General features: G+C 42.9%; 3 protein-coding genes and 1 long non-coding RNA gene across 7 annotated transcripts in view; 2 read left to right on the top strand and 2 right to left on the bottom strand.

Annotated features, from left to right (window-relative positions):
- The window catches only part of TRIM25 (tripartite motif containing 25), an 11,073-nt gene extending 6,020 nt beyond the window's left edge, over positions 1 to 5,053 (bottom strand). Inside the window, exons 1-5 of one of the 3 annotated variants that reach the window (XM_068655374.1) lie at positions 4,342 to 5,053; positions 3,386 to 3,481; positions 2,156 to 2,389; positions 1,455 to 1,611; positions 413 to 517 (exon numbers count right to left, since the gene is read on the bottom strand). In XM_068655374.1, coding sequence (XP_068511475.1) covers positions 413 to 517; positions 1,455 to 1,611; positions 2,156 to 2,389; positions 3,386 to 3,481; positions 4,342 to 4,962 — 1,213 coding nt within the window. In that variant the 5' untranslated portion in view covers positions 4,963 to 5,053. The remainder of the gene's footprint in view (positions 1 to 412; positions 518 to 1,454; positions 1,612 to 2,155; positions 2,390 to 3,385; positions 3,482 to 4,341) is intronic. The other 2 variants (XM_068655373.1, XM_068655375.1) reach the window with 2 other exon arrangements.
- On the top strand, positions 5,045 to 10,324 carry LOC137841914 (uncharacterized). Its single transcript, XR_011088826.1, has 3 exons — positions 5,045 to 5,437; positions 5,683 to 5,796; positions 8,774 to 10,324. It is a non-coding gene; the product is annotated as an uncharacterized lncRNA (long non-coding RNA).
- Positions 7,234 to 14,090, bottom strand: COIL (coilin). Its single transcript, XM_068655376.1, has 7 exons — positions 13,801 to 14,090; positions 12,436 to 13,630; positions 11,995 to 12,081; positions 10,524 to 10,571; positions 9,852 to 9,927; positions 8,851 to 8,939; positions 7,234 to 8,393 (listed from the first exon to the last, which is right to left on the bottom strand). The coding sequence occupies exons 1-7, from the start codon at positions 14,052 to 14,054 to the stop codon at positions 8,304 to 8,306; spliced, it is 1,839 nt and encodes a 612-aa protein (XP_068511477.1). The 5' UTR covers positions 14,055 to 14,090; the 3' UTR covers positions 7,234 to 8,303.
- SCPEP1 (serine carboxypeptidase 1) lies at positions 14,091 to 24,830 on the top strand. Of its 2 annotated transcripts, none has more exons than XM_068655380.1 (13): positions 14,091 to 14,214; positions 14,900 to 15,045; positions 15,961 to 16,050; positions 16,953 to 17,108; positions 17,585 to 17,659; positions 17,860 to 17,932; positions 18,880 to 18,917; positions 19,092 to 19,220; positions 20,730 to 20,814; positions 21,609 to 21,722; positions 22,372 to 22,509; positions 24,098 to 24,261; positions 24,385 to 24,830. In XM_068655380.1, exons 1-13 carry the CDS (start codon positions 14,157 to 14,159, stop codon positions 24,448 to 24,450), a joined length of 1,332 nt encoding a protein of 443 aa, XP_068511481.1. In that variant the 5' UTR covers positions 14,091 to 14,156; the 3' UTR covers positions 24,451 to 24,830. The 2 variants fall into 2 exon arrangements, with proteins under 2 accessions (XP_068511481.1, XP_068511482.1); XM_068655381.1 differs by lacking the exon at positions 14,091 to 14,214 and adding an exon at positions 14,691 to 14,727.

Raw genomic sequence — 24,830 nt, 5'->3', positions numbered from 1 at the left:
ATCAATATTTTACATTATGGTTTGTATTGCCAAGGACAATTATGCATGAAAAAGGACATTTTTTCAATCATATTTTTCAGGCATGTAATTAGAATTTATGCGATTAGAACTTAAGTGATACTTGGCAAAGTCAGAACTACATGGAAGTTACCCAAGCCCCAGTCCAGAAGATACTTTCGCTTAACCCCGTAAGTAGAGCTTCATTCTACAACATTTATACAATTAGTGCCTTTACAATTGGGTAGTTCAATCACTCCAGGGTGTTTTATGTCTCCCCCTCAAATCCACATATCCTGAATATCCTGATATCCACATATCATACATGTATATAATGAAATGTAACAAGGGCAAGCGTAGAGTCTTGCATCTGGCCAAGAACAACTCCAGACACCAGTATAAGTTGGGGACTGACCTGTTGGAGACCAGCGTAGGGGAAAGGGACCTGGGGTTCCTGGTAAACAGCCGGATGACCATAAGCCAGCACTGTGCCCTTGTGGCCAAGAAGGCCAATGGCATCCTGGGGTGTATTAGAAGCGGCGTGGTTAGTAGGTCAAGAGAAGTTCTCCTCCCCCTCTACTCTGCCCTGGTGAGACCACGTCTGGAATATTGTGTCCAGTTCTGGGCCCCTCAGTTCAAGGACAGGGAATTGCTTGAGAGAGTCCAGCACAGAGCCACGAAGATGATTAAGGGAGTGAAGCATCTCCTTACGAGGAAAGGCTGAGGGAGCCAGGTCTCTTTAGCTTGGAGGAGACTGAGGGGTGACTTATTAATGTTTATAAATATGTAAAGGGCTAGTGTGAGGAGGACAGAGACAGGGTCTTCTGAGTGATATCTAATGATAGGACAAGGGGTGCAAGCTGAAACATGGGTGGTTCTGCTTAAATATGAGAAGAAACTTTTTACAGTGAGAGTGACAGAACACTGGAACAGGCTGCCCAGGGGGGTTGTGGAGTCTCCTTCTCTGGAGACATTCAAAACCTGCCTGGACACATTCCTGCATGACCTGATCTAGATGTGCCTGCTTTGGAAGGGGGATTGGACTAGATGATCTTTCAAGGTCCCTTCCAATCCGTAACATTGTGTGATTCTGTGACTGTGTCCAACCCTGCTGCATAATAAAAATGTAAATTACTCTAAGGAATGAAGGCCAAGTTGTGCCAGAGGGGCTTAGTGTCCCAGTGATCTATACTTGGGTAAGTAATGAGTAAAGAAACACTAGCACATTTTGTTCTCCTATACTTTAGAGCAGACTGTATGTTTTTGCTTGGAAATGCAGGACCACAGAAGTTGGAAGACAGTTCATATTAACCAGCTCTATTTGCTGCACTAGTTGTGGTTGTGTTTTGTTTTTTTTTTTAAATGATATTTCAATTGCAGTGAGAATATCCCTCACTTGAGCTCAAAGGCATAAAGGAACAAATCATAAAATGCCAGTTCTCTAAGTGATACAATACCTTCTGTTTTTTTCTCCTTAGGCTGACTCACTGTAAGCTTGACCATTTCTTTAAGGTTAATGGCAGACTGATAAGCAGTATATATCAAGTTTTGGTCCATTTCAATTACAGGCACAAAAACCTCTTTTGTTGATGCTCGTTGCAGTGCTGCTGCTCTCTGAAATGAGAAATGGAACATCTCATGCAGACCACCTTCTGTGGCAGATGTAGACAAATACAACCAAGTTACTTTAAATGGAGTAGGTTTTGTGCATTCAGCTCAAATGCGAACAAGCAAAGGTGACAGTCAGACATGAGCCATGGCAAACTTTGAACAACAACTCAGCAAACCATAAGCAGTAATTTCTAACTGATACCTGAAGCAATGAGAAAGATCTACTAGACTTCATTGCAGTATGGAGATGTAACACATCCCTCACAGAGATGGGTTCTGTCATTCAGTGACCTTTCTGCTTGTGGCAGTAGTAGTAGGCAAGCTGGTGAGGGAGGGGGCTGCAATTTACTGGACAGAAGTTTGTTCCAGTGCTCTTTCACTGTTATCTGAGTGCTTATCAGTACACCTTTTTACAGAAGGTTCTTGCACATGATTGGATTGTCATTTGAATAAAGTGGCTGGAGAGCAGGACTGCCACAGCAGGTTTTTTTTGATTCTGCATTCTAGAAACTTGAAGAATTAGATTTGCATCTAGAGGACTTATTACCTTTAAAAACAGAACGTCATCATGTTCTGTCAGTGCCATCTCAATCTGGTCTCTGAGAGATTGAATTTCATTCTTCTTACTTCCCAGAACAGTATAAATGTAATCAAACTTAGTGCAAACTCTTTTTTCTTCTTCCATGACTACTTTAAAGATCTGGTTTTCTTTTTCTTCAATCAAAGCTTTAATTTCCAAGAACTCGTTTCTCATCAAATCTCGCTTTCTGGCAGCTGTCTCCTGAAGCAAACAAGGACAGATAGACACTGGTTTCAAAAGAACAGTTTGTGGAAGAAGTGCAGCTGCTATTACAAAAACAAACAAACAAACAAAACAAAACAAACAAACAAAAAACAACGAAGAAAAAAACAAACAAACAAAAATGAAAGTCTTTGAGGAACATCTAAACTAATTACTTGAAATTAGAAATATAAAAGCTATGCATTCCTATTTTGTTTGGAAAGAAAAATCATTTACTCCCAAGAAATCAAGACAGTTCTTAGCCTCTGTTCTGGGAGGCTGCTGGGCAGAGGCCAGGCCAGCCGTGCCATCTAGCGGTTAGAAGAAGTGGAACTGTATCAGGCCTTCGCCAGCTTTGACACCACACACCCACTTGTACGGCTGGAGTTGTTCCTGTGTCAGCGATGTGCTTTGTGGCATCTTCAGTTAATACAGAGTTATTCCCCATCCTCCAAGAGGTGTTCTGGAGGAGCACAGAAGGGCTACTCTGGCAGTTTTGCAGTTTCTTGGTCCCCACCACACAGTCCAGAAAGGACGGTACAGGTGAGATGTACCTGATCCAGCAGCCAGCACATGACAACCCCAATTGTTCGGTATGAGTAAGGACAGGCTGTGTTAAATTATGGGAAAGAGCCATTCCACATTTCAGCAAGGGGGCAGCTATTACTGCCCACTCGTGCTTCAGTTTAGGCTACACAGGTGCATTCTTTCAGGTGCACAGGAACGGATGAGTTTGAGCCCAGTTACCGCTCGGGTACATCAGCACATGCAAGAATAAAGCCCTTGAAAGGTGGCTGCATTTGGTCCCATCTGCCATGGAGCTGCCTGGCTCTGCCAAAACATCTCTTTTTTGTTCCTTCCCAATAAGATCTTCTCCTGGCAATATAATCTCGATACTACAGCTGTTGTCACAAGAGTACGAGCATCGACAATGCTCAGCAGCCAGCATACACCAAGCGACTGGACAGTGTTTAGAACAGGAAGTTTCCCACTTACAGCAGTTTGGGTTTGGCTTGTTTTCACAGAGTTCATCGCTCGAGTAGCTTTTTCACTGTGATTATGCAGCTCTGTCAGTTTCTTCTTCAGTGCTGACTGTAGTAGAGGAGATCAGATAAGATTTTAGAAAAAGAAGTTACTGTATTTATAGAAACTTCTGCATAACCACTGTAAGCATTTAGTACTACTGATTTAAAACTCACTGCTCCTTAAACCTTATGGAATGTAAAAATGCTCTCCTGCACACGCCTGGTGTGTGAAGCCAGAACCCTCCCTGCGGCTCCGCCTTTCCCAGCAGCAGGATGGACATTGTTGAGTCACTCTCTTGATAAGGGCTGTTCATCAGCAAAGCTGTTCCCCGTGCTTAAAGTAAACTTTACTTCATCTCTTAGGCTGGACTTTGAGCATTAGTTAAAACTAGGTTTACTAGGTAAACACTGCTCTTCACCTCTCACTCCAATAATTTTATTGTTCAGTTATTCTTTTAGTTTAAAATGCTGCTAAGCAAAGTCAAGGAAGCTGTCTTCAGTTATACAATACAAAGCCAGGTTTCCTTCCGTGCTGCTCCCTGGAGAACCCGCTCCTGGCTCTTCCTTAGCACGTCTCTTCCTTAGCACATGCTCGAGATCGCTCTAGGGTACTTCTATAGCTCTTTGCTTTCTAAGAACATAGCAGCAGTGAGCGGTGCCTACAGGCTCTCAGTAAGCCAGCGGCTCCCTGCCAAGCCTCACCAGGAGCCTCACCAGCCAGCACGGCTCAAGGCTGGGCCACCCATCACCCCGACGCCAGCCTGGAGACCCCTCTCCTCGCCTCAGGCGAGGTGTGTAGAGCCTCCAAAGAGCTCAGGCTCACACAGGAGGACAGACATCAGAAGGACAGACAGGCAGGAAGCTTGCAGCCTGGACCGAGCCGAGCCACCCTGCCCCTGCCCCTGCCCCTGCCCCTGCCCCGCTCACCTCAGCTTCAGCCTTGGCCTGCTGCAGGGGGCTGGCGTTACACAGCTTGTGGCTGAGGAGGCAGAGGGAGCAGATGCAGGTGCCGTGCTGCTTGCAGAAGAACTCGAAGACCTTGTTGTGCTGCGAGCACTTGCGCTGCTGCAGGTCACGCACGGGTGGGCAGAGCTGGTGGTCGCGGAAGGCCGGGCTGTCGTGGTGCGGCTGCAGGTGCTCGGCGCAGAAGGAGGCCATGCAGGTCAGGCACGTCTGTGCTGCATGAGCCTGCAGGCAGCTGTCGCAGTACACGGGGGACGCTGCTTCCTCTGCCACCGCCTCATCTTCCTCATCCTCCTGCTTCTGCTGCTCCTCGGCCGCGGTGCAGCCCTGCAGCTGCTCCACCACCCGGCACAGCACCGTGTTCTTGCGGAGCTCCGGCCGGCCCGGGAAGGTGGTCCGGCACTGAGGGCAGCTGAAGCCAGCCTCCTGCTCGGCCCAGGTGAGGTCCAGGCAGGAGGCGCAGAAGTTGTGGCCGCACGGCACCGTCACGGGGGTGTCGAAGAGGGAGAGGCAGATGGAGCAGGTCAGATCCTCCTCCAGCCCCGCCAGGTTCGGCTCGGACACGGCTCGGGTCAGCGCCGCCATCGTCCCGACCGTGCCACCCACAGCCACCGCCGCCGCTCCTCAGCTGCCCAGAAACGAAACTTGGGGCCGAGGTTTTCCGGCAAACGACGTGGCCGGGCCCCGCCTCGCTGGGAGGTGCGGCGGCTCCGGGACCGGCCCCCGGCCGCAGCGAGCGGGGGCAGCGGCTCTGGGACCCCCCCGGTACGGGGCGGGCACACAGCGGGGGGCTCCCAGCAGGGCCCCGTCTGGTTTTACACACCGAGCACGGCCGAAGCAGCTCCCGTTAATGCACCCAACTTAGGGCTGTGTGCACGCAGAAACCACCTCAATGCATTTCCTCTCTCTCTCTCTTTTTTTTTTTTTTTTTTTCCTCCACGCTTTGCTTCTTCCTCAAACTAACAGAGGGAAGTTAGGCAGGAGATACAGTATGGAAATTTGATTGACTGCTCTGTAATAACAGCATAACCTGGCTGTGACAGAGGAGCTCAGGGACCAGGTATGTAATTTGCTTGAGGGTGGATGAGTTCGTAGGAAATGCGGCGCGGCTCCACCGTTACCTCCAGCTCCGCAGGGATTTGCAGCTCAGGATTTTGTGATGAGCCTGAGGGGACACAAACGCCTGGAGATATCTGAGAGCTGGTCACTGACAATGACTGCAAATGAACATTGTTACAGTGGTGCGTTGCGGTGCGCCTTACCAAAAAGCACCTGTTGATATTTACATTTCTAATTTTTCATTAGGTGAAAAAAAGCACTTCTTCCTGGCCTCGTTTGCATTAAGCCATCACCATCTTTCAAGGGCTCGGCACCCTCGCTGACTTCTGCAACACTCATCTGATATCTACTAATGCAAAGGTATGCAAATATAAAGGGTAACTAAATATATACTCTCTCAATTGTAACTTTGCTTCTGGAGCAGAACATGGGATGTTTAGAGCTCAGATGAGCAATTTAAATTTCCCCATCATCAACCAGATCTTGATACTCTGTTGAGTGAACCCAACCACTCCTGTTGACTAAAAACAAGTTTAAAGATAATTGAAGAACTTTACTATTTAAATAGCTATTGAAGCTGTTTGCTTCCTCATAATTACTCAAGGATTTCTTCACGTGGTTCTGATTTAAATCTAACCCTTTGCCCCGATATTGTGTATTTAAAATGCCACTCAGGCTTGAAGCAGGAAGTTAGAAGAACAGCAGAAGAAATTATCAGTATACATGACTGAGCAAACATCAAGATAGGCACTCTGATACTTTGGGACTTCTTTGGATTTAATATTTGAACTGGCTTAGGTAGGTATAATTTCCCCATCAAAATTATAAGTATCTCCAAATTCCTGAAGAACTGACACGCTGTATTTTTGGCAGGTCTGTAGTCACAGCAGCAAACTTCTGGGTTTCTTAAAATCTGTTCAACACCTTCTGTTTGCCAGCTTCTCGCTGCAAAAGTTTATTATGTCTGTAGGCCTACAGCAGGTTGCACACTTGTGACTGTAGCCTGCTAGGTCAAACTTACACATTTTTAGTCATGAGGTTGGAGTTTATCAAAAAAAAAAAAACAACATATTTTTTCTTAACAAACCTATAATTCTAAGTTTCATGAAGGAAGGTGGCAAGGAGCTGCTGTGTCTGATAGCCAGGGCTGCCTCAGCAATGGGGCTTGCAAAGTGACAGAAAGAAAGCAAAATAGTTTTTTTCAGAGTAGCGCCATCTCCCTCTATGGTTCACGTGCACATCTACCTTATTCTGCATTTCTCGCCCATTTAGTGACCCAGCCCTGCTCCAGCTTGCCTGGTATGAGGAAACTAGTGCCTAGTTCTGTCAAGAACAAATGCAGTGGTGTGGCAGGAAGGGCAGTAAGCCATCTCTATCAGATTGCATTTACTTGATTTAAATTGTGCACTGGAACAGGAGTTTTGTGCTAACTTGGTAACAGTGGTTAAATAAAACTCAAGATTTTATCTTCAAAACATCCTTTCTCTGGGGTATATTTGTTTTCAATCATGATCTGCTTCTCACAGGATGCTGTATCTTTACTTTATAGCCAAAATACACGGTAGGCAATGGAACAAGAGGCAAGTCCTGCTCTAACAGGCTGTGAAATACTTGCATGTAATATTTGCAGTTTTATAAGAATTCAAAATTAACAATTTCCTTAAAAAATAATCTTTCAATTAATCCTGTCTCCACGTGATTGCACTAGTATCAGAAGTGTTCTCTTTGTCCAGTTTGCAAGTATATCCACATTTAGAATCAGATTTTTAACATAAAACAACAGCAACTAAAGAGAGCTGCAACACAAATTAATTTTACTGATAAAAGCATTTCTTCACAGTGGAGACATTTTAATAGGAATAACACAAAGGTGTGCAATATTTTAATGTAGTCATGCATTAGTCAGAATATATACTAGCTAAACCATGACATGCAGCTTTTCAGGTGTTTGTTGTACCCAGGTCTGTCTTTTCTAAATGTCTTCTGCTTAAGAGTCAACTATCTGAGTTGGAGAGTCTTAAATTTTAAGATTTGCCAAGATGCAAGTACAATACCTTAGGGGCACAAGGTTCTAACACTGGTATTTAGCAGAGATGTCAGTAAGTGCACCACTACCATATGATGACCCGTTCTATGATTAGAAAGGAAACAAAAAAAGTCAGTACAGACACTTCAGCACTGAAACGGCAAAAGGGTTTGCTGAAAAAGGTTTTCAGAGTGTACACAGATTAACACACAGGGACACATTTTTGTCTAGGATTTCTGAAATACTCCACTGGTTCCAGACAAAATTCTCAGTTACAAATAGTATTTATCTGCCTTTCAAAATTACAGAAGCTTAAAGTCTGTACATTTTTCTTGACACATTCAAGTGAACCCTGTACACAACTGCAAAGCCATGGCATTTGTATCGTGCTCTGCAGCCGTACAGGAAGAGTCATGCGTATCAATACTATTTGACTTTTAAATGCTGGTCTTTAATTATCCTTACAAGCTGCCATTGTATGGCAGTTATACTGCTCTAGACAAAACAAGACATTTAAATGGAGCTACTGACAGTACAAGGTCATATTTTATATTTTTGATCAAACTGTTCCAGTTTTACAGCTCACACTGGTGAGATATGAAAAGCGTGGCTAAGATTCTATTTAAAAAAAATCAAATCTATATTAAAGATTTCCTATAATAAACAAAGCATTCTTGTATTACATAAAAAACATATCCTAAGAAAAAGTGTTTTCTTTTGGTATCAATTTCATTTCAAAACCATTTATTAAAAATATTCACCAGTGCATCTGCTGCCCTCAGAATTCGAAGGCAGTATTTCACAAAACAAGTCCATACGATTATTTACATGTATTCACATCTTAGATTGCTCCGTTTTCAATGCCTGATCCATTAACTTGAGTTTCAACAATCAGTCTTGGTTCTATCAGCGCATCCCAACTTTCAGTTATCTGAAAGCAAAATACAGACAAGAGTTAGCATGTACGACGTATACAGGCAGATGCAGTTTTGTTCTATATTTTACTTCGTCTGGACTTGAACAGCAGCACTACTGATCACAGATCATAGATTCTTCCTGTGATTTGGTGATCTTAGTGAATCTCAGTCTTCCTTACTTGTGCATCAGGCAGGCTACCTCAAAGGAATAGCCTTTTAAGAACTGATGCTCTATCTAGTTGTAATATCGTTTGTTAGCCAAAACTAAATGGTTACACTGTCTGATGACTGGTTTTGAATCTAGTTAATTGAAAACACACGCATGAAGTTCTTGTAATCATACACATTCTGTGATTCTTGCTAGAAAGGATCAATTATTTTTGCTTTCAATCAGATGCATTATAATAAGAGGAATCCCACTGAGAAGAACAGTGTCATAAAACAGGAAGTGCGAACAAGATATGTACATACCTTTGTATCATGAGGAACAGCGTACTCTATCAGCTCAGCTCCATCTGCAGACTGGTAAACCAGATCAAATTTCCCTGGCTCTTTAGCAGCTTAAAAAAAAAAAAAAGCTTCTTAGTTACATGAACAAAAAGCGAAAGGTTAACATTTTCATCATGTTTGCAAAGCTAGTCAAGCACAGCTGTGCATTTTTGGTTTGTTTTGGTTTGTTTTGTTAATTTTAAATTATTAGTCTAAACTGCTGCAATAATTGAGGCTCCAGAGGCTCAAGGAACCACTTGAGCTGTGACATTACTCTGTATTTATGTTACACTTTTCCACAACACAGTACCCACGCCTCACATTATTAATCCACTTGGTATGAACCCTCTTTAGCCTATTTTTGAGTTTTAAACATATATCATATCAGCAATGTTTGTAACTAACAAAACTCTGAAGGAGAACTTAACTCTACACAACAAAATTAAAGTAATTATCTAGTAAAACTATGCATGAAAAATGTTTGTCAACAATACGCTGCCTACATTTGAGAAAAATGTTCATATGATAATGATTCATTAATGCTGGTATAAATCTCAACTGCAGCATACACATATATATTTCTGCGTCTCTGAAGTGCACTTTGTCATTGTATAGGCTCTGTTTCACATCCAGTGGAGACAGTGACTTCAGTGACTTCACAAATAAATTTAGGTATTAGGACCTAAAATGTTCTCTGGAATTCTATATAATCTCTTCAACTTTTCAGGAAATGAAACAGCAATGGAAATGAGTTACTGACCGGAGAAATTTCATTTTGCAAGCATGTATGAGCATGCCCTTTAAGACTAGCAAGCATCAGAACTTCTCGATTTAAATAAATAGACTTTTTGGAGAGGGAGTTTGGAGGGGGCAGGAAGGTTGAGAAAGAACAGGAGGAAATTGGAAATGCTCATGGAGCGGGAAATGTGCCTGAGATTAGTTATTTTTCAGGTGATGCACATGCAGTGTCCCAGGGTACATACGTTGGCTTGTTGAAGACGATAGGATCTCAAGCTCGATCTGTTTTTTATCAGCATTCCAACTGATTATTTTCCCCTCCTGTATAAGGCAACAAGAAAAGAATCTGATATAATACATCTCAGCACTGGATAACCATTCCATATTAGAACCATTCTGATACTTGATCACAATTAGAAAAATTTAACAGATGTACTTTATCTCTACATACAAAATCTGTAAGGTATTAACATTTAGCAATCTGCAGTTACAAGTATCAATACAGTCATGATACTGTCACTATCCTTGTAGTTTAAATCAGTACTTCCCAAGAAACCAAGTTATTTCAAGTAGGTACTGAATTTTACATACAACAATACCAAGAATTTACCTTGACTTCAAAGAGCAGTATACTTGAATATAGCTACGTTTTTGTACTTGAAGGTCTGCTTTTCTGTCATCTCTAAAATACTAATGATCATTAATAATACTTTTTTTTTTTTTTTAACAGCTTCACCTAGTTTTCAGCTAGCTTTGGGTTTTAGGTTTTAATTTTTACTGCTGCAAAAGGAATAATCTGCAGACTCAACCAGGTAAGAAGAAAAATACTATAGAACATCAAAATATTTAAGTCTTACCTCACCTATAATATTTTTTTTCAGTGAGTTGGGGGGTTTAGGGAGAAGGAAAAACAATACCTTATAGTCTGAAATTTCAGGACTGTAATTTTCAGTTAGTTCCAAGCGCTGTTGAAAGAAACACAAATAAGTTACAACTTCTTACGATCCTTTAAGATGCCACCTATACCCAGACTTGGCTTCTTCAGCAAGAGGGAAGTACAAGAACCAAGTCTCCTACTCCTAGACCCTGACACCTATCACAGTCCCAGGCAGCCTTTCAGGACTCACTGCTCCAAAGGATTTCTGTTCAGGTCAGGCTGTGAAATGAGATCAAGGAGAAGGATCCAGTCTCCTCAGTTCCAGTGATTTCATTTTTCTTTACTTTTTTATTTTGTGCTGAAGTGTAATTATTTGTTATTTATTGTAAGCTTTGCAATAATATTTTAGAAACACTGCAGAGAGAAATAATAACAGAGGAATTTTTATTTTTTTTTTAATAACATCTAATTTTAACACTGACTTTCCTTGCACATAGGAGAGGGGTAATGCTTCTTTATGTCATTCTTATATTTAAACATAAACCTTGAAACCATCCTCAGGATAGAGAGAAACTTTGAGAAGATAAAGCCTGAAAGGTCAGTTATTCGTGACCTGATTGGGTGCCACGTAAGGGAGTCTTTGTACAGCTGTACATGGAAATTCACATTGAAACAGCCGCAGAGACACTTCTTTGTTTGTGTTGTATAAATGTGGCAAGTCTTAAGAAATGCATTTAAGATACTGAATAATAGAATCATTTAGGTCGGAAGAGACCTAAGATTACCAAGTCCAACCACAATGTGGAATCTTAAAAAAAAAAAAAAAAAAAAAAAAAAAAAAGGATTTGTTTATTTTTTTTGTGAAGGATTTTAACAAGAGCCAAGATTTTGCCTTTATGCCACTGGTGAGCACTGCTCATCTCGATCCCATGATCTGCAACAGTTAGCCAGCACATGACAGCTCAAGAAAACTTTCAGATCTTTGAATATGCGAGTTTTATTACAGCAGTACAGGCAATGCTTTGTTATCTGGGGAGATGGGAGGCTGGTGCTGCCTGAGAATGGAAAAGCCTGGTGATACAGGTGATTCAAGCACTGTGCAAACACTCAAACTCCTCCCTCACAGCCCTATCTAGCTTCAGGATAGAATTACCTGGCCCTATTTGTATGCTCAAAACCTTTGTAAAAATCTAAGTCAGAAAAGAATTTTTAAGGCCAAGAACAGAAACTGTAATATTTTCTATAGTATGGGAAACTATTAGGTTATAAGGACAGCAAGAGGAATGAATGCTTTCAGAGCCTACAAACATTTGGAAGCAGTTTTACATTCTGAACCACTTGTTGAAGTTTAAAAAAAAAGTTTTGGGAAAAAAGAAGATTAAGATCATATTCTAAAGTGCAAGCTTTTGGTTGTCAGGACTAAACCATTTGTATCATATCATGCAAAATTTAGAGCAGCCCAAGTGAAGCAATTTTAGCCCGGTAACATTCAGCATTTCAAAGTTCTTTACCTTAAAGGCAATTCTTTCTCCCACTTGTGGTGGGGCAGCTAGAAGAGGTAATACACTATAGTCTCTCTTGGGGACCTCCACGGCATTCTGTGAAACAAACAATAAACCCATTGATTTGATTACTGTTTTTATAAAAAGGGAAGACAATGTTTGTGATGTAGGAACGTAAAAACTCTGAGAATAGTAAGGTACGTGTATGAGTGCTTTGAGATAGAAAATACAATCTCTTAAGTATTGTTTCATAAACACTCCTTCAGGCTGATACATGGAAGTACTGTAAACATCAGCCTTGCTAAATTAAGATCCATCGCTAAGTTCCGATCCATCAACCTTTCTCCTACTTATTTATTTCTGCTTTTCTGAACTACTCTCACCCTATACATTTTTTGTACAGTTAGATCTGCACGAGAAGGGTGACCAATGACTGCATAAGTCACTCACCTGGACAAGAAAAGAAGTATTTGTCACAGCTTCATTTATCTGCCTCTGTTTCTGGCCTTCACTGCTGTAGTTATAGAAGAAGCCAGGGTTTTCTCCTCTCCCACGACCTCGGCCCCTCATCATCCCACGAAACCCACGGCCCCTAGGTCCTCTCCAGAAGTTATCCTCTCCTGTTCCACGCCCCCTTCCACGACCTGGGCTGGCGACCGGTCCTTGAATACTGGCTGGCAACAGTTTACTACTGTTTCTTACTATGGAATTACTCATTCCAGCATTTGCTGTGGGTTTTTTAATAACAAGTGTTTCTGAATCTGAACTGTCAGATTCTGAAGAGGAAGTCTTTGCTTTGAGAGCACTACTGGTACCGGCTTTTACAGCTGCTACATTGTTAGGCAATGACTTTTCCTTTGTGGTATTGTCTTGTGCTGGTGCCACTTTCTCATCCTCTGTACTTGAGTCAGAATCCTCACTAGAGGACTGGGATTTTTTAGCAGTCTTACTAACTGCAGTCTTAGTGGAATTTTCAGCTTTAGATTTTACAGTCACTTTATTAGAAACAGCAGTTTTCACCTCAGAGTTTGTAGCAGCTTGGGATTTGTCTCTGGGAAGCGTTGCCACTGCAGGTTTATGGGAAGATTTATTTTGCTTTATATTTAATTCACTGCTGTCGCTGTCAGATGACGTGCTGGAGGAATCTGAAGTTCCCACCCTCTTTTTCCTGGTCTCTGTTGTCAATTTTTTGGTGTTATTTTTACCAGAATTTAAAGAAAAGCTGTCATTTTTCCGTTCTAAAGCTGCCTTTGCTGCAGCGACCTTTGTGTGTTTTCCATCCTTTGTTTTTGTTGCCAACTGTTTCTCCCTCTCTGCTTTTTTAAGCTTTTTAGATCGGTCAGTAGGGCTCTCTTCCTTACCTTCTGTAAGTCTACTCCCACTAACTTCTTCCATTCTTTTTCGTTTCTTGTGTTTCTTTTGAGAGTCCAAAATATCTAGAGAGGCCTCTTCTCTACAAGAGGAATACTCGGGGCTCCGTTTCTTCTTCTTCTTTTCCTTTTTACACCTGTCATCTTCACTCCTAGACAATTCCTCCTCTTTCTGCTTTCGTTTGTGCCTTTTTTTGCTTTTGTTTGGCGTGTAGGAGAACTCATCATCCACCTCTTCATCATCACTGTCTGCGAGTATCCCTTCCAGCTTCACTCTGCCAAAAAGCAGACACACACCAGGGTCAGGCGGCACCTTGCAGGCCGTTGGGGCGGGGATACCCAGCCCGGTACCGGCATAAACCCTGCAAAACCTTTGGGGGGACCCCGATAGGGCCCTCAGGGACCCCCAGAGCAGGCTCCGTGCCCCCCCCACCCCCGGCCGTACCTCAGCGCGTCGTTGTCCCGCACCAGGCGGGCGCTCTCGGTGGGCGGCAGCAGCGCCCCGTCCAAGAAGAGGCTGAGGCGGGCCCGGCGGCTGAAGCCGAACCTGTGGCGGATGATGCTGAGCAGGTCGGTGACGAGCCGCGCCTGGTCGGGCTCGAGCAGCAGCCAGCACAGCGCGCAGCCCGGGCTGCCCGGCGGAGGGTGGTCAAACAGCAGCCGCAGGCGGAGCGGGCCGCAGCTGCCGGGCGCCGCCATGTTGCGGCGGGAGGAGGAGGAGGAGGAGGAGGAGGAGGAAGAGGAGGGGAGAGGAGGGCGGAGGGGCGGTGCGGGAGCCGCTCGCGTGACAGCGGCGGGAGGATGGCGCCGCAGCGGGCAGGGGTCGTGCTGGGGCTGGGGCTGGCGGCGCTGGCGGCAGGTACGGGGCGGGGGGATTGGGGGGGGGGGGCTCGGTCCTGTGAGGGGACCCCGGCTGGGACCGCTCAGCCCAGGGAGGAGGCTGGGGGGGGATCGCATCGAGCTCTGCAAACACCTGAGGGACCTTGGAAAGCGGACGGGGACAAAGTCTGCTCGGTGGTGGCCAGCGGCAGGACGAGGGGTGACGGGTGTGAAGGGAGCCGCGGGAAGGAGAACTCGAAAGGGTTCGGGTGAGGGGGCGCTGGAACGGGCTGCCCTGAGAGGCTGTGGGGTGGCCGTGTGTGGAGATACCCAAACCCGCCTGGGTGCCACCCTGTGCTCTGGGTGACCCTGCTGGGCCGGGTGGGCCTCTGGAGCCTCCTGCCCACCGCAGCCCCTCGGTGTCTCTGTGACAATCCTGTCCCAGCGGCTGCCCGGTGCTGTGCCCGCAGCAGCTGCGCTGTGAGGCGCTGGGAAGCGAGCGCCTAATTGCACGCCTAACCGCATTCACTGATGGTAAATCAGCCACGGGCGTGTAAGTATGATTCTTACAGTAATTTCTTTAATTGAAGCACCTCTAATTATCACACCCGAGATTGAAATGTAACGTTGTGGAACAAATCTGGGAGAAAGCCCGCAGCTGAACCTTTTGGACTTAGCTGTTTGTTTGGTTGTTTTATTCAGTGTTTGTTTGTCTTACCCCCAAGGTGTGGTGCTGAAGCAACCCCAAGAGCCCAAAGAGCTGTGGGGATATGTGCAAGTCCGAAGTAAAGCCCACATGTTCTGGTGGCTCTACTACGCAAACAACCCAACCAAGGACTTCACGGAGCTACCTCTCATCATGTGGCTTCAGGTAAGGTTTGGTAAAGGCACTTAGTCAAGAACTTCTTCCATCTGTGTCTGGTTCAGTGTGGTAAGTACTTTACAGCTGGACAGAAGTAGTGTTCAAAGCTGTCTGATTCTAATGCTTCATGTTGTGAAGGAAGTGTTCAGGTTAGCAAGAAATAATTAAAGTGTCATTCCGCAGTTGTGTGATGCCCTCAACTACTCATAGAGTTAAACTGCAGAAATAGCAGCTGTTCTTATCTTTCAAACAACAGTAGTGCTTTTTGTGCCAGACATGACAAGTACTTAGAGGCGTCACAGCAACTTTCCTGAGGAGTTTACAGCCTAACTGATGTTCAGAGGGAGAGTAGACAAAACAATCAGAGATGTAGGGTAACTGCTGTAAGGAAACAAGTCAGAGAGACTGATTGTTTTGGAAATTGGTCCCGTTCAATCACAACTGATAAAAGTCAGTGGTGTGTGCTCCACATTCACTTCCAGTATTGCATTTCAGAAATAAATGTTGAATATAATCGCTTGATTTGGTCCTTTCCCTGTTCATGTTATTTTTTCAGAATGAAATGCATGTGCTGTACATGCTGAGAAAAAAATTATCACTTGAAAATGTCTGTTTTTAGCTGTTTTTTTTGGCATTAGATATTAGGGGATTAAGGGGAAAGGTTTTCAAACAGCACTCATATCATGCAACTCATTAGATGCTTTCACAACTGGGTGACTGCTTCTCCGTTCAGAAATAGCTTGTGTACGCATAATGAAAAGACAATGAGGAAGAGAGCCTTCTTTGCAAGTTAACATGTAGGGCAAAGGCCACTTCTTTAAACATGTGATAGGTTGTGCTTAGGGGGTTGCTTTTGTTCTCCTGTCTTTTATGTCTCCACCATGCTGCCTTCTAATTTACTTGTCATTTGCTGTTTCCCCTTAGGGAGGTCCAGGAGCTTCAGGCTGTGGATTTGGGAACTTTGAAGAGATTGGTCCGTTAGACAAAGAAATGAAACCAAGAAATACTACCTGGGTATAGTGGAGAGTTCAGCTCCTAATAATTGATTGAAAAATATTTGTTGCTTGTGTAGGCAAAAGATTGTTCGGCAAAAGCACACACAGAATAATTTTCATTTAAATAGAACTATGATACTTCATCTTAAAATGATGTGGTTAATAAAAATGGCTTATATGAGTAGCCTTGTTAAGATCTGAAGAAGTAGCCTCTTAATTTGATTTGATGGAATATGGCTGGGCTTCCATGAATCTGTGAGTTGCACATGTCTGAGGAAATGGAGAGCAGGGAAATTCTAGGAGGATGTTATTTCCAATCCTTGCTTCATTGCATGCAGTCATGAAGGCTTTTCTGGGTGGCTGGCAACATATAACCAAGGGATTGTAATTACAAGCCCAGTATCACCTTCATGGGAAACCAGCTGTAATATAATTATAGCTGCCTATGAAGGTTTATTCAACAGAACATATTTGTGCTGTGAGACAACCAATAGCCTTAACTACTCTGGAGATCCCTAGATCACATGGATGATCTGCCCTTGAATGACTGGGATTTTTGGGCGCCTTTCCTGTTACAGATTAGGAAATGGAAAGACTTCATGTTGTACCTCTTGTATGAGCTGTACTGCTTTGAGCTGTGCTAGCTATCTCTGTGCTGATCTATTGATTTTTACGTAAACACTTGTAACTATACAACTTGGCACTATTTGATAGCATATTTGACATCTGACAGACAGAAGTCCTACCTGTACCATTTCCTGTGTTGGACTTGTACCTAATTTTTTGGCAGGTTCTTTCAGGGTGAGGGATACAGTGACTGTTAGACTTCTGTGCATCAAAACCATAGTTTACAGTAGTGGTGCTCTTCTGGACTGTTAGCTGAACTGAGATCTCATAGAAACTTGCTTTCCACTTGTACAGTTGCAGGCAGCCAGTATCTTGTTTGTGGATAATCCTGTTGGCACTGGATTCAGTTATGTGGATGACTGCAGCTTGTTTGCCAAAAACCTTACCACAGTAGTCTCTGATATGATGGTCTTTCTCAGAGACTTTTTCACACATAGAACTGAATTCCAGGTAAGTGATTTGAATTATTGATTAGAATCCTATTTTTATTTGATTGTTAAATAGTTCTCAAAAGGAATTGGTGAACAGGAGACATCTGCTACTAGGTAGCATGCAGCGACGGGGGAGGCACTGCAGATGTAAGCACTGCCTCTGATTTTTCACAATTTATAACTGGTATCTTGAATTTCTGTCTTAGGCACCAGCTAGGTAATCAAAAGGGTGTGTTGTTTTCTATTGTGACCTGAGAAGCATGTAGGAACATGACTGTTCCTAGTTCCAAAATACTGAAGTGCCCACTTCAAAACTCCTGGCAATTACACCAGTATGTTGTGGAAATCTTATCTGCAACTTAGAATCAAAAATCTCCAGTGTTGGACAGTGAGAACTGACAAGCGAGCTCCTGGGTTCTGTGGGATGGCGGAAAAGGGTTGGGGATATGTTCTGCCCTCTGTCTAATGGGTTCATTGTGTGGTTTCTCTCTCCAGACCATCCCATTCTACATATTTTCTGAATCTTATGGAGGTAAAATGGCTGCTGGCATTGCCTTAGCGCTTCATGAGGTAAGTAGTTGGGATGTAGTTCACTTTTCACTTTAAAATGTGGTATCCTACAATACTAGTATTTCCTGGAATACGCTGTGCCTCTTGCCTAAGTCAGGCCAATAACCCATTTTTGTTTTTCACGTAAGGAAAACTGGTTCTAGAGTCGTGAATTTCTTACTAAAAGAAGGCTTGTTTTTATTTTTCCTCTTCTCACCAAGGCTGTTCAAAAAGGAAGTATAAAGTGCAATTTTGTTGGGACTGCTCTTGGAGACTCATGGATTTCTCCTTTGGGTACGTTTAAAATTGTTTCATGGGTATCTACAGTCAAAAATGCCAGCCCTGCCTTAAGGGACTTAAATCTCTAGTGAGTCTGGTAAATCAAATCACCAAAAATAAATACTTTAGTATTGCAAGCTGATTGAATGTATCTTTAGAATATATCTAAGTCATGAACAGTCTGAGAGCAAAGTCAGTGAGGAGCACACTTGCATTTTTATTGGGGTGGTGGTGAAATGTCCTTACAAATCTCTACTGTGTCTGTAGTGTTTTGATAAGAGTACTGCACATAAAATGTGGCCACTAGATGATCCACAAAGTTGCAACTGAAGTTTTCTCACTGTTTTCACAAGGAGACCTTGTGCTAGGGAACTGATGTACTTGCTGACCTGGAGAAGATAGGGTGTCTGGTGAAGGCCAAAAAAAGAAAAGGATACTTGGTCTTCAGTAAGATTTGCAAGGGTAGGCTCCACAGATTCTTTGTGACATGGGACAGTATCAAGCCAACTCCTACCTGTCTTAGAAGGATCATCTGTTCATTGAAACCTTATAAATTATCCTGTTAGATAAAAGATTGGTTCTATAACTATTTTTTCCCTGAAATATTTTCAAATAGATTAGTTTAGACTATGCTTAGACTTTGTCTGTTCTCTCCCCATGTTGTAGCAATGTGCTGCAGTGCTGGGGTGAGAATGCTTTGGTAAGGACATGTCTGTTGCTTTATATAAATTTCACTGATTTATGTTTATGGCATTGAATTAGTCTTAGTGGTTCTTGAGATTTGTAAAGAAACTGCTCCATGGCATCTAAGCTTCAGACTAAAGTGAGCAGACAGTAATTCTTCACTGAGTAACTTATCTCTGTGTGGTTTTTGTCATGACCATTTTTGCTACAATAAAGGAAAAGTAAAGGAAATCATATGGCAAAAATGTAGATGTTTGAAATCTGTTCTGTTTCTTTAGATTCGGTGCTGTCTTGGGGGCCCTATCTTTATAGCACCGTAAGTACCTTAAGCTCTTGGTCTTCTGAGAACTTGTACTACCATATAGTATAAATGGAGGTTGATTTTAAGGTTGGCTCTTAATTGGTATAAAATCTCTCATGCATGGAGACTGTTAATGAGAACTGAATGTGGAATTATAATTAAAGCTGTCCTACTGCGTTTCTCTTCTAGTCTCTCCTTGATGATCATGGTCTAGCAGAGGTGACTGCTGTTGCTAAAGAAATAATGGATGCCATAAATAAAAATCAATATGGCCTGGCCACTGAGCTCTGGAGCAAGGCTGAAGGTGTCATTGAAGAGGTAAGATATTAACAAATTAACAAGATATTAACAGCATTAACAAATAGCTGGTGCTTGGGGGAGCACCCAATGCCAGGTTTTCTTTTCTATGAGCACTGGCTTGGTGTGCATCCTCCAAACCCTGACCAGTCACTTCCACCAGTATGTGTTTTATGATACTGCTGCTGTAAAAGAGCTGTTTGTTTGCTGTGTGCTGCTGTGTGATTATAAGAGGCAGTGGGAGGAGCAATCCTGATGGGCTTGCAGTATTGCACAAAGGTTTCAACCCGCCACATCATTTAAGTAGATGCCTAATTTTTAGCATGCCACTAGTCCCACTGATTTCTATAGAACCTACGCTCAACTTGAACAAGCTATGTCTCCTTGAAAGCTTTGTTTTGACTGTTGAAAACTACATCCAGCAAGGCACACATTTCAAGTTAAGTTTAAATCTTCTATTTAAAAAAGTACAATAGGAGCATAAGATGAAAAGGAACATCAAATTACATTCTGTTACTGTGGGTAAATGCATCTTAGTACTTAACAAGTTCAAATTTAAAAACTAGGTAAAATTTTGTTCTAATTTTTCCTGTTAAAGGGTTGCTCCAAAATTTCAATCTTTTCTTGTATTTGTAGTTTTAGTGCAAGTAAAATTATGGCTTCCTCAAACCGAAAGACTAATCTTGAACTGCGTCCCACCCCCCTCTTTCTTTCTCAGTGCTTTGCACACAGTTGGTTTCACTTCTTACTTCTTGGTAGAAACTTGTGGTTCCCATTTTGCCTTTCTCTTCAAACATGTTTGTCTTTCCATTCTGGCTCTGATCACTGTAAGGGTGCAGGCATTTCAGTTCCAGTAGGGTGGCTGTTGTGAGCTCATTCCTAACCTGAGCCTCATAACTTTTAAGATTTGACAATTAAGTAAAGGGGAGCTTCAAGAATCTTGAGTAACTTCGCTAATAGCAACGGTGATCACACTGATCACTCTTTGGACATAGTCAGTCTACTGTCTGTATCAGAGCTGTCATGTAATGATTCTCAGACTTGTCTAGATGTCAGCAGTTCCAAAAGAGGGTTGATGGATACCTATCACCACTGTCTTAAGGAGGCATTTGGGATATTGAAGGGTTTTAGGGTGGGAGGATGTCGAGCAAGAGCTCAGCATTGGGCTAGACTAGATCTAGCAGAACAGGGCATTTGAAAGTATCACTTGTAACTATCTCTGTAATGAGTTGTGAGAATCTGCAGTCATTTGCAGGCTGTAGGGCTTTCTGTAGCTTCACACCTTTTTTAGAGAAGTAGCATCTCTGGCACAAACCACATATGAACAGAGACTTGAGAAAACTCTTTACCATTCTCAAAGCAAATGTAGAGCCAAAGCTTTTCCATAAATAATTTCCTGATATGTAGACAAGTGGTAGGTCACAGGGTCCTTTCTTTAGGCCTTACCTCTTCTTTTCAGAAGGAATTCTGTTCCTCAAATCTGAGAAATGTTTCAGTAACACTGTTCCAAAAACTATCTTGTGTTTTCAGAACACAGACAATGTGAACTTTTATAACATCATGACTAAGGAAGTTCCAGAAATGAACACAAATGAACAAGAAAATCTTCATCTCAGTAAGTTGGATTTAAGTACTTGAACTTCTGAGGCTCTGGTTGCATTCACATACCATCAACTCCAATAGTGGGAACAGCTTCGGTTTAGCACGTCCTTAAAATGGGACCGTCAGATCCAAAGGATTTTCTCCTGAGCAGAGCTTGATAGCTCTTGCATAGATAAGGATGAATAGGAATGTGGAGTAACCCCCCTATAGATTACATCTCCACCTACACATTCTGCACAGATTACTCCAAGGAAGTAGCGTAATTGCGACACAAGTTTTATGACCTCTAAGTTACTTCCTGTTAATGCCTTTCATTTGTCTTCAAGCTAGGATACAAAAATGTCCCATTCACATAAATATTCTGATTAGTCTCTCTGGCTTCATGGTGCTTATGCATCTGTGTGAAAATAAGCACATGTACAGAATTTCTTTCAAGCTCTTTCTCTCTTGGCTTCAGCTGGGAAGGTGAACAGCACAGTCAGCTCCCTAGAGTAAAGCATTACAACTTTAAAATAACTGGTCTGCTGAGGAGAAGAAACTGTGCCAAGTGGCTAAAGCAGAAACTGAAAAAGTAGCGTGTTAGCTAAAAGCAGAAATGGATGGTTGGGCTCTTCCCATTTTATCCCATGACCTAAATAAGGGTTGACTTCAGGGGGTTCTAGTAAAAGAAAACAAATTGTTCTTTATGGTGTTACGTTTTCACTAGAAGAGTTTGATGGCTGTGACTGTAACACTGAAAATTCTTATCTGTGCAGGATGGCTGTCTTAAATGTGCAACTACTCAAAGCATTTTTTTCTCTTTTCCAGTTAGACTTTACCAACGCCATGTCAAAAATATGCATAAGAACAGCCTAAATGAATTGATGAATGGACCCATCAGAAAGAAGCTAAAAATTATTCCTGACTGTGTGAAATGGGGAGGTACTTTCCTATCTTCTAGTGTGGATCTAATGAATATATTATTGCCTTCCACTGTATTAAAGTCCAAAGGAGGAAATTTTTTGGTAGTTAGCAGTCACATTAAATTTTCATTGTCCTTCATCCGAAGAAGCGGACTTACTCTCACGAATGAAAATGTAATGGGCAAATCAGTGATAGCAGACATGGTTCTGTTTCTGCTGCTTGTATCTGTCTTTAGCCAAGCAGATGAGTTCATGAGTGGAAGATGATCTCCCACATCTCAGCATCTGATATTTGCCCTCACAGCCTTGCTGAAAGAATTTCTGTCAGTTTTTCTTTGCCAGAAGGATGGTATCATGAACTGCTGCATGGTGTGGAGGAGGGAGGAAAAAAACAAAGGAAAAGCAAAAAGAACTGATGCCAGCACCCTGTATATGTGTAATAGGAGCTAGAAACAACAGTGCTGTATTAGCTCCAGTGGGAGTGTGGCTGCTTTCTGGTTCTCTTTAGTTCCTCAGACTGATAAATCACAGGCTGATACTTCGTGCTAGAGCTGGATTTTATGTAGCTACGAACTGTGTTTTGAGACCTCTGGCCAGTTGTTTCTGTCCCAGCTTGGGGATGCCATCATTCATCAGTTAAAATTTGTCTCCTTTCTGTTTCTAACTAGGTCAGTCCACAAACGTCTTTGAGAACATGGCTGAGGACTTCATGAAGCCTGTCGTTGACATTGTTGATCAGCTTTTAGCAGCCAATGTCAATGTTACAGTCTATAACGGGCAGCTGGATCTCATTGTTGACACCATGGGTAAGTAAGGGACTTTGTGACTGAGGTCGGGAACAGAACAGGTTATGAGTAGGACATGTCATGTCATCACGAGTAACACTTGTACCTGGATGTCTTCTGCAAACCTCCTATGTAACTTGCAGTGCTTAAATACTTCAGTCATAAATGAGCAGCTCTTATGTTTTGCTTACACCCCTGTGAGAGAGGCAATTTCCCTACTTCCATTATAATTATAGTGTTGGGAAGTAGATATGCAACATCAGTACTTTCTTGTTTCAATGAAGCCCATAAGCAGGTAGCTAATAACCCACTGAATTATTCTGGGTAGGTGTGTGTATATAAGTACAGTTTTTCATAAACGAAGACTGAGAATAAATTAATAAATATTTGGAGATTGTCCTCTCCTCTCCTGCTCTGCCTTGAAAATCCTGTCCTGTGGGGCAAAGGCCATATCCTGCTACAGATTGATGCAGAACATGGGTCAGCCTTCACTGAGCAGTCTGCAGCAGAGAGCATGGTGCCAGATCAGATGCAGTGAGGGTGTTGGTAATTAGTCCATGAGGGTGCAGTTGAAGCATGGTCGCACCTGCTGCTCAGTAACATTTGTAGGCACCTGCACATTTTGGCAGGGCTTTGTCCCTTGCTGCTTGCAAGATGCAGACTTGATGAAGTGGCAGTGCGGGAGCCAGGCCAAGTGTTGCTGGAACGCCTTGTGCTGCCCGTGCTCTCTTCCATTTGCCTTTTCTATTGATGCAGATAATCTGCAGCTACAGTCTGCATAAACATCTTTTTGTGTTGCAAATGGCTTTATTCTTTGTTTCTTTGCCCACTTAGATATTCACGTGCCCTTCATGAACAACATGGCAATCAATATGTCAGAAAACAGAGTATTTAGGCTGTCAAAACAGATTAGCAGTTAGCGGTGCTCCATTTTATCATATTTTGAGCTAAAATTTAGCTTCAGTTCATGTGTAAATTCTTCCAGTAGCTCAGAGGTAGGCTAAAAATAAGCCTTTTCCCCCTTGGTGTCCTGGAGTTGGCCTTTTTGCTGCGTTGACTTCCACTTTCTCTAGCAGGGATCTGAAAAGAGTCTTTCTTAGGCTCTTCTTGCTGAGTGACTGTAGCAAGCAAAGAAGTAGTAACCCATGTGGCAGGTGTCTCTTTGGATTTCTAAGAGGGGTTGATTCTCCTCCATTGCAGGACATTCAAGGTGTTTGAGCAAAACATGTCAGAATTGGTAGGGCTGCAGAGCCTGTACGAGGTGCGTGTGCCACTTGTCTACCCAAACCTGCCTATTGTAGTGTTGAGCATAGAAATAAAGGCTTATGAAAAAATCCAGCTGTTGCTGGGACCACAGCTGGACTGGGAGGGAGTCCAGCAGTGGGCTGGTACCTTGAAGCTGGAAGATTTCCTACAGCCAACTATAAAAAATCACCATAACTCCATTTCACATACATTTTCAGTTTGCTTTTTCCCTTCCCTCTCCATTGGTTTGTTTCTGCTTGTCCTGGATTGTTTGCAGCCTTGGTCACTCCTCTAGGCAGAGCAAAATTGTTTTTAGAATCTGAGCACATGGAAACGTTCTGTTAAATCTCATATCTCTTAACAGGCCAGGAGGCATGGATTCGAAAACTGAAATGGCCCTGTTTGGACCAGTTCAGCCAACAGAGGTGGAAGGCACTTTATGTGTCTCCAGAATCCACGGATACAGCTGCTTTCCACAAAGCCTATAAGAACTTTGCTTTCTTCTGGATTCTTAAGGCTGGGCACATGGTAAATAACAGACCTATTGGGGTAGGATGCACCGATACCTGCAAGGCAACTGAGCATGCATGTATTGTCGTTCCCTGCTTCTTTACAGCAGCTGCTGACCATGTGCTCTCATCTCCATACTAGGTACCGTCTGATCAAGGAGAGATGGCACTGAAAATGGTCAGAATGGTGACCCAACAGATGCACTAGGGAAGGGGAGGCCAGCTGGTATGGCCTCCTGCTGAGCGCTGTGTTACTGCAGAATGTGAGTCCAGAACAAATAAGCCGCATCAGGAACAACTGGTACTTGGACACACAGCTTCTCTGATCTTGATGATGTGTGAAAGCATTTATGAAAAGGCATATTTCTCCTTGAATGAGTTGTTTCTTTTGAATTAGAAAGATATGATTTGCTGCCTCAATACTGTTTGTAATGACTCTTCCAGAAGGAACTCCTCTGTCATAAACAACTAGCAATAAGCCTTTGCCTTTGTCTTGGAAGGATTTTGTGCTTTTGTAAAAAAGCTGCCTTACTCCAAATGTTCTCTTGTCTGTTCACAGACCAAGACTAAAACTGATTTGCATCTTGA

Source organism: Anas acuta, chromosome 18, assembly GCF_963932015.1.
Source record: "Anas acuta chromosome 18, bAnaAcu1.1, whole genome shotgun sequence".
NCBI classification, from domain to species: domain Eukaryota; kingdom Metazoa; phylum Chordata; class Aves; order Anseriformes; family Anatidae; genus Anas; species Anas acuta.
Note: the sequence above shows the minus strand (reverse complement) of the source record. Positions and strands in the feature narration are given on the sequence as shown.

Bases quoted from the DNA above. Each gene is read 5' to 3' on its own strand.
- COIL (XM_068655376.1), bottom strand. From the start codon at position 14,054: ATGGCGGCGCCCGGCAGCTGCGGCCCGCTCCGCCTGCGGCTGCTGTTT. The intron at 12,082-12,435 runs GTGAGTGACTTA...TTTGTTTCACAG, and splicing joins ATACTTCTTTTCTTGTCCAG to AATGCCGTGGAGGTCCCCAA. The intron at 10,572-11,994 runs GTAAAGAACTTT...TTCTTTCAACAG, and splicing joins GAGAAAGAATTGCCTTTAAG to CGCTTGGAACTAACTGAAAA.
- SCPEP1 (XM_068655380.1), top strand. From the start codon at position 14,157: ATGGCGCCGCAGCGGGCAGGGGTCGTGCTGGGGCTGGGGCTGGCGGCG. The intron at 18,918-19,091 runs GTAAGTACCTTA...TTTCTCTTCTAG, and splicing joins GGCCCTATCTTTATAGCACC to TCTCTCCTTGATGATCATGG. The intron at 19,221-20,729 runs GTAAGATATTAA...TTGTGTTTTCAG, and splicing joins CTGAAGGTGTCATTGAAGAG to AACACAGACAATGTGAACTT.